This window comes from Alligator mississippiensis, chromosome 15 (assembly GCF_030867095.1).
Source record: "Alligator mississippiensis isolate rAllMis1 chromosome 15, rAllMis1, whole genome shotgun sequence".
Taxonomy (NCBI): Eukaryota; Metazoa; Chordata; order Crocodylia; family Alligatoridae; genus Alligator; species Alligator mississippiensis.
In genome coordinates this window covers 28322404-28330549 of record NC_081838.1, presented here as the reverse complement: position 1 = coordinate 28330549, position 8146 = coordinate 28322404, and the positions used below count along the sequence as shown (strand labels likewise).

General features: G+C 63.5%; 1 protein-coding gene across 1 annotated transcript; it reads right to left on the bottom strand.

Annotated features, from left to right (window-relative positions):
• Window positions 1-855: 855 nt before the first annotated feature.
• LOC102570913 (sushi, nidogen and EGF-like domain-containing protein 1) lies at window positions 856-6863 on the bottom strand. Its single transcript, XM_019498436.2, has 8 exons — window positions 6648-6863; window positions 5636-5684; window positions 5501-5545; window positions 3945-4075; window positions 2955-3245; window positions 1950-2087; window positions 1190-1419; window positions 856-965 (listed from the first exon to the last, which is right to left on the bottom strand). Exons 1-8 carry the CDS (start codon window positions 6648-6650, stop codon window positions 962-964), a joined length of 891 nt encoding a protein of 296 aa, XP_019353981.1. The 5' UTR covers window positions 6651-6863; the 3' UTR covers window positions 856-961.
• Window positions 6864-8146: the final 1283 nt, after the last annotated feature.

Sequence of the window (8146 nt, the reverse complement as noted above, 5' to 3'; positions counted from 1 at the left end):
CAGCCAGCTGTGCCCTGCTCCTCCCAGATGTGCCTTGCCCCCGGCCCTAATTGGTCCCCCAAGGGCACAGCTGAGCACAGACATGAGGAGCCCAGATGCCTGGGTTCATGGCAGCTCTAGGCAGGGAGAGGGAGTGGCAGGACACGTGTGCGTGCATGTGTATGTGTGTGTGTCCCGGACACCTGGGTGGTGTGTGTGTGTGTGTGTGTGTGTGTGTGTGTGTGTGTTCTGGAAACCTGGGTTTGCATTTGTGTCCATCCCAGATGCCTGCAGTGTGTGTGTGTGTATCCTGGATGCCTGGGTTCTGTGTGCCTGCATGCTTGTTTGACACCTGGCTTCTCTGTGTGTCCTGGACACCTGGGGCGGGGGTGCATCCTGGATCCCTAGGTTTTGTGTGTGTGTGTTCTTCCTAGAACGTGGGGGGGGGTGTGGGGGTGTCTGTGTGCGTGCGCCGGTTGCGGGCACCTGGGTTGTGTGTGTGTGTGTGTGTGTGTGCACGTGCACATGAGTGAGCATGACAGACATCTTTGTTGCGTATGTGTGTGTCTGTGTCCTGGATGCTAGGGTTGTGTGTGTGTGTGTGTGTGTGTGTATCCCAGATGCGGGGGGGGTTCCACCCCGGACACCTGAGTGCCCTGTGGATGATATGATTTTGCTGCCAGTGAAACGCCCCCCAGCCATGTGTGGGCAAGGGAGGATCACAGGATCACATCTGGATGCTGCCTTCCCCCCCCCCCCCAAACACACACCCACACAACCGGCATCTCCCAACCAGCAGTCGGGGCAGGAGCCACACATGAACATGCGTATGCCCCCCCGACCCTCAGGCCTCCCCAAAGACACAGCCCACAGGTGCTCGGTCACTGCTTTATTGCTGCCCTGCCAGGACCGGGGGGGAGGAGGGGGGCAGATGTGTTCCTCCATGTGGGCCCGTGTCCAGCCGTGTCCTGTGTCCATCTGCTCACCTGTGGGGAGAGACGGGCCGGGCGTGAGATGCAGCCTGGGGGGTCCTTGCCAATGCTCCCCGCCACAGCTTCTAGCAATGGGGACTGAACCCAGGCATCCCAGCTCCCAACCTGCCTGCCTCCCCGGCCCCCAGGCCCCACTCCCCTGCAGGGAACCCAGGCATCTGAGCTCCCAGCTCCCCCATGTTAGGCAGAACCTAAGTGTCCCAGGGTGGGGGGCTTACTCCAGACAGTCTTCCTCGCTGCTCTCGGTGGGTGGTGGTGGGGGGGCGGTGGTGCGGGGTGGTGCGGGGGGTGCAGTGCTGGGTGCCACAGTGCTGATGCCCACGTCCACCTGGAAGACCCAGCGCCCAGGCACCCCCACGTTGCTGGTGCGCTGGATGTTCAGCACATTGTCCGTGCGTGAGCCTGGGATGTTGTAGTAGTGCGTGTTGTCCCCGCTGTTGAAACCAGCCTGGGGGGCGGGCACGAGGGTCAGTGCTGGGCCCAGGGCCCTCTGGTGCCACCCCCAGTCCCTGGTATATCCTAGAGACCCTCATGCCCCTGGTGCCAGCCCAGTCCCTGGTGTGTCCTAGTTACCCTTGTGTCCCTGGTGTCACCCCTTGTCCCTGGAGCCTTCTAGTGCCCTTGGTGCCAACCCTTATCCCTGGTGTGTCCTAGTGACCTACATGCCCCTGGTGTCACCCCAGTCCCTGGCATGTCCTAGTGACCCTCATGCCACCCCCAGTCCCAGAAGCGGCCTAGTGACCCTCTAGCCCCTAGTGCCACCCACCATCCCTGATCTGTCTTAGTGATTCTCGTGCCATCCCTGGTCCCTGGTGTGTCCTAGTGCCCTTGGTGCCCCTGGTGTCACCCTGGTTCCTGGAAGCATCGTAGTGACCCTAGTCAATGTCTGGATTGTCGTTGTGACCCCGGTACCCTCTGGTGCCACCCCAGCTCCAGCATTCCCATGTGCTCCCCCAGCTCCCAGTGCCCCCAGCCCACCTGTGCAGCGGTGCCCCCCAGGCCGGTGAGGGGGTCCCCACCGCTGGCGATGCCAGTTGTCCACTGGATGTCCTCATAGTTGAGCATGATGAAGGAGATATCGCCATCCGTGGCCAGCACCGCCTGGAACGTGTTCTCCTGGGGTGGGGGTGGGGGCAGTGAGCACAAGTGGGTGTGTGTAGAGGCGGGGGTGCATGTGTGCATGCGTCTTGGACACCTGGGTTCTGTGTGTGTGTCTGTCCCAGATGCCTGGTCTTGGGGGATGGGGGGGGGAGGGTGTATGTGTGTGCACATGCCCCAGACACCTGGGTTGTGTGTGTGTGTGTCCTAGACACTTGGGTTCTGCATGTGTGTGTTTATGTGTGTGTCCCAGATGCCTGGGTTGTGTGTGTCCATGTGTCTGTGTGCACACAGGTGCACCTCTCAGGCATGTGTGATTCCATGCATGTGTGTCCTGGATGCCTGGGTTCTTTGAGTGTGTGTGTGTGCCTCTTTGCATGTGTGTCTGTGTATGTGTGTCCTGCATGGCTGGGTCTGTGAGTGTGTGTGTATGTGAGTGCATGTGTGTCCCAGACACCTGGGTTCTGTGTGCCTGTGTGTGTGTGTGTGTGTGTGTGTGTGTGTGTGTGTGCACGCATACATATGTGCCCTGGATGCCTAGGTTCTATGTCTGTACATGTGTGTTCTGGACAGCTGGGTTCTGTGTATGTGTGTGTGCATGCACGCATACGTGTGTGTGCGCATGGGCATGTGTCCCAGATGCCTGGATTCTGCATGTGTGTGTGCACAAATGTGCACACGTGCCCCCAATACCTGGGTTCTGTGTGTGTGTGCATACACACCTCTCCCAGGTGCCTGTGTTCTGTGTCAATGCATGCAGGTCTGCATGCTGGTATGCATGTGTGCACACATGTCCTGGATGCCTGGGCTCTGCGTGTGTGCCCCCCCTTGTTCCCCCTGCCTCCCACTCTGTGCCCTGGTCCCCCCTCCCCTCCCCCCCAGTACCTTGCGGGCCACGGTGGTGGCAGCACCAAAGAAGGCCACATGGTCCCAGGTGGCCACGAGGGCCCAGGTGGCGGTGAAGTGGATGCCAGGGAAGTAGGCGCGGAGGTCACGCGTGAGGCGGCGCAGCAGTGTGGCGTCACGGCTCTGGCGGTAGTACACGTGCCCACCCAGCCGCGTGTCCACGTCGCCCCAGTACGGTGCCACAAAGGGCCGCCCGTCAGCCAGCGGGAATGGGTCGGGTGTGTACTGTGCCACCGACACGCCAAACGACACCACTCCATTGTTGTTCACCTGTAGGGGTGGGTGAGGGTGAGCGAGGGGTGGGCCACCTTCACGTGTGCCCATGTGTTCTAGATACTTGTGTGTATGTGTGTGTGAGTGCACACATGCGTGCATGTGGGGCACCTGAGTTCTGTGTCTGTGTGTGTGTTTGTCCCAGGCACCTGGGTTTTGCATGCGTGTGTCCTGAATGTCTGGGGTCTGTGCATGTCCATGTGTGCCCTGCACACCTAGATTCCATGTGCGTTTGTGTGTGCGCACATGTGTGCATGTGTGTCCCAGACACCCGAGTTCTGCATGTATGTATCCCAAATGCCTGGGTTCTTTGTGTGCCCGTGTATGTCTAGAGCACCTGGGTTCCCTCTGTGTGTGTGTCCTGCATGCCTGGGTTCTGCATGTGTTCCCCTGTGTCCGTTTGTGTGTAGGCGTGTGCACATTGCACACCTGGGTCCCATGCATGTACGTGTCCCCACAGGCCTGCACAGACTCCCTACACTTGTGCATGTGTGCGCACATGTGCCTTGGATGCCTGGCTTCCTTGCACGCATGCACACGTATAGTTACAGGCATGTCCCAGATGCCTGGGTTCTGCCTGTACAGGCCGAGGGCTGCAGGCTGCAACGCCTGCCCCAGGGACAGACCCCCGCCCCAGCCTCCAGACCCCTCAGCCCACGGGCTCCCAGACCCTGGCCCTCAACCCCTCACACTCACATAGAGGCCGCGGTATCGTTGGCCGTAGAAGGAGAAGGGGACATCGATGGAGATCTCGGGGGACATCCCATCATCCTCGGTGGGGGTGGCGGCGTCGCCCAGCTCGAGCCCGAAGGGGTACATCAGGGGCTCTGCAGCCCCCCTGTCACCCACCGCCTACCCCGGCCCCACGTTCCCCTTCCCACATCCCAGGGACCCCCAACATGGCCTTCCCAAGACCTTGTCACTGACCCCCTGGGTCCAGGGACCCTGATACAGCCCCCTAAGACCCCAGGGACCCCATCACTGCTCCACAGATCCTGAGACCCCATCATAGCACCCCTGGGAACTTGACACAGGCCCCCCAAGACCCCAGGGCCCCATCACTGCCCCCAGCCCAGATCCTGGAACCCTGACACAGCCCCCTAAAATGCCAGGGACCCTGACACTGACCCCCAAGACCCCAGGGACCCCATCACTGCCCCTCCCAGCACCTGACATGGCCCAAGACCCAATCACTGACCTCCTCGATATTGGAACTCCAACACAGCCCCCCAAGACCCCAGGGGCCCCATCACTGTCCCCCCCAGATCACGGGACCCCTGTCATAGCCCCCCCAGCTGTCTGAGATTCCAACATGTTCCCCCAAGGCCCCAGGGACCCCATCACTGTCCCCTCACCTTCCTGGGACCCCAATACAGGCCAAGACCCCATCACTGATCTCCTGGATCCTGGGATCCCAGCACCAGCCCCCCAGCACCCCCTCACAGCCCCACAAGACCCCATCACTGACACCCTGGGCCCAGGGACCCTGGCATGGCCCCCCCAGCACCTCCAGGACCCCATCACTGCCCCCCCCCCCGCAGATCTTGGGATCCCATCACCATCCCCAGGACCTTGAAACAGCCCTCCAAGACCCCAGGGACCCTGACACAGCACCTCCAAGACCTCACTCATCACTGACCCTCTGGATCTAGGGATCCCAACATGGCCCCAAGACCCCATCACTATCCCCCCAGGCCCTTGGGACCCCAACATCCCCCCCACCCAAGACCCTATCACAGGCCCCCCAGCCCCCAGGGACCCCAACACCCCCCCCAAGACCCGAGGGACCATAGCAGTGACCCCCAAGACCCCATCACTGACCTCCTGGATCTTGAGACCCTGTCACTACCCCCCAGCCCCGGCCCCCCCAAACCCCAGGGACCCCAGCACTTCCCCCCAAGACTCTATCACTGCCTCCCAAGACCCCAGCACTGACCCCCTAGATCCTGGGACCCCAACACAGCCCCCATCCCCCAGGGACCCCATCACTGCACCCCAAAACCCTGATGTAGTCCCCCCCAGCCACCAGGGACTCCAGCATAGCCCCCCAAGACCCCATCACTGTCCCCAGAGATCTTGGGAACCCTGTCCCTTCCCCCCCAGCTGCAGGGACCCCATCACCACCCTCAAGACTTCAACCCTGCCCTCCTTGCCCCCCAAGACTTTTGTGCATGCCCCCTGAGACACCCCCAGGATTCCCCCCACCCCTGGGGGAACACACCCCCGGGGACCCTCCAGCCCCCTGCTCTCACCTCCGGTGTCCTTGGCCACAGACAGCGCCGAGGTCAGCGCCAGCCCTGGAGGGAGCAGGAGTCAGCCCTGCCTAAAGGGACCCCAGAGCCCCTCCCCTCAGCTGCCCCCAACCCCCCACATGCCCCCGCACTCACCCAGCAGCAGGAGCAGTGTGGCCAGCGGGGTGCCCATTGCAGCGGAGCCCTGTGGGGACACACAGCTTTAGAGGGGACCCGGATGCCTGGGTTCTGTGTGGGTCGGGTGTCCCAGTGTGTATGTGTGTGTGTGTGTGCGCGCGCATGTTCCCTGGATTTTATGTGGGTCGGGGGTCCCCATGTATGTGGGTATGTTTGCATGTGAATGTGTGTATGTGTGTGTTGTTGGATGCCTGGGTACTGTGTGTGTGTGTGTGTGTGTGTGTGTGTGTGTGTGTGTGTGTCCTGGACACCTGGGTTCTGTGTGTGTGTGTGGTGGGGGGGGGTGTATCTTGATGTCCTGGACACCTGGGTTCTGTATAGGATGGGTGGAGGGAGGAGAGGATGGGGTCCTGGAGCCCAGTGTGTGCATGTGTGTGTGTGTGTGTAGGTGTGCACATGTCCCAGACACCTGGGTTCTGCCTGAATTGGGGGAGTCCTGGAGTGTGTGTGTGTGTGCCCTGGACATTTGCATTGGGTGGGGCGAGGGGGGGGGGGTGTCCCAGCACGTGTGTGTGCATGTCTGCATGACCTGGCTACCTGGGTTCTGTATGGGATGAGTGGGGGAGCCCTGGAGAGAGAGAGAGAGAAAGAGAAAAAGAGAGAGTGTGTGTGTGTGTGTGTGTGTGTGTGTGTGTGTGTGTGTGTCCCCACGTGCTGGACGCCTGGGGGCTGTATGGGGGGGGGGGGGGTCCTGGACTTTGTGTGTGTGTGTCTGTGTGTGTGTGTGTGTGTGTGTGTGTGTGTGTGTCCCCACGCGCTGGACGCCTGGGGGCTGTAGTGGGGGGGGGTCCTGGACTGTGTGTGTCCCGGACACCTGGCTGCTTCCATGGCTGGGTCGGGTGTGCGGGGGACGCCTGGGGTCCGTGCGGCCCGGGGGAGCGGGGCCGGGGGGGGGGCGGATCCCTGCGTTGCGGGGCCCGGAGCGCGGTGTCGCGGACTGACGCCTGGGTCCCCCCCGGCCCGCACTCACCATGCTGCCTGTGCCTCAGTGTCCCCGGCCGAGCTCGCTGCCCGCCCGGGGGCCCAGGACATCTTATACCCCGCAGCCCCCGCCCCCGGGCCCCGCGGCTGTTTGCGGAGCCGGGTGTGCCCGGAGCTCCTGCCTCCTCAGGACCGCATCCTTAATGGGCGGGGAGGGGGCATCCCAGGGGTCTGGGGATGTGCCCCTCCCGGACGCCGGGGCTCTCTGGCGGGGGGGGGGGGGTGCCGGACATCTGGGTTGCCCCCCGGAGCCCTCTCCCGCCCCCCGCCCCTCCCCGCCTGGGTCCCCGCCCCGCGTCCCCCGTCGGGGCCGGATCCTGCCGGGTCCGGTCACGGTCATTGCCGCGGGGGGGGCACCGCAAACAACCGCGACACCTGCCTTAACCCCTTCCCCGCCGGGGGGAGGGAACCCAGGCATCCGCCCCCGTCCCTCCTCCCCGGAGCTGGAGAGAGCCCAAGCGTCCAAGCCCCGCAGCAGCCAAGATGCCCCCGGCGCCCCCTCCACGCCCTGCCCCCGTCCCGTGCTGGAGACACCCCGGGCGGCCGGACCCCCCCAGCCCGGGCGGCCGGGCAGCCGCCGCTCCCAGCCCGGATGCGGGGGGAGGGGGCAGCGTGACGGCCAATATTGACCCACGCGGGGCAGCGCCCACGGGGGAGCCGGACGCCTGGGTTCTCTGCAGCTGGGGGAGGTGAGAAAGCTGGAAGCACACCTGCACATGCACACACGTGTGCACACTTCCACATGCCTGGCATGCACCGATAGGTGCAAGCAGGCATGCGGACACCACCTTCACATGTCAGGTGGGAGGGCACGCACACACGTGCAAGCGCGGAGGTGTGCACACATCCAGTCATAGGACACACATGCTCACACACACACACATGTTCGCACACACACACAGAACCCAGGCATCTGCAGCATACCTGCACACACACACGCACCATGCGCATACGCACATAATCCAGGTGTCCAGGACACACTCTGGACACGCACTGCCCTTCCCTGTCCCCCCACCTCGGGGCTGGGCTGCGTGGGGGTAGCCGGGGTCAGGGGGTGGGCAGGGCCCTGGCAGGCGGTGCTCCGGGCCCCAGCCCTCCTGCCCTAGCCCCCTCCTTTGACCTTTGACCCTCCATAGGCACCCCCAGCACATGCCACAGACATGATTCAGGCATTATTGGGCGCTCTAGCGCAACTGTCACCCCTGGAGCTACAGGGCCGTGGCAGGGGAGCCCAAGCTGACCCCAGGGCTGGAGCCAGGGTCCAGGCCCCGCACAAACCAGGGGCGCCTCAGTCCCACAGGAAAGCGATGCTGAGTGCCTGCAGGCGCCGCCAGCACAAGGCCTCCACACACTCACCCTCTGCCACCAACAGCAGCGACCACCAGTCCCCGCACAGCCCTGTGGGGTTGAGAGCTGGGACCCCCACCCTGCCAGGGTCCCTCACTCCTGACCCGCAGCCCCTGCCCCCTCAGCCCCTGCCTGCAGCCC

What these genes read in the sequence shown, in the direction of transcription:
- LOC102570913 (XM_019498436.2), bottom strand. An exon ending in TGTGGCCAAGGACACCGGAG is followed by an intron (nt 4,076 to 5,500) that starts GTGAGAGCAGGG and finishes GGGGGGCTGCAG; the next exon opens with AGCCCCTGATGTACCCCTTC. An exon ending in TGGGGGGCACCGCTGCACAG is followed by an intron (nt 1,420 to 1,949) that starts GTGGGCTGGGGG and finishes CCCGCCCCCCAG; the next exon opens with GCTGGTTTCAACAGCGGGGA.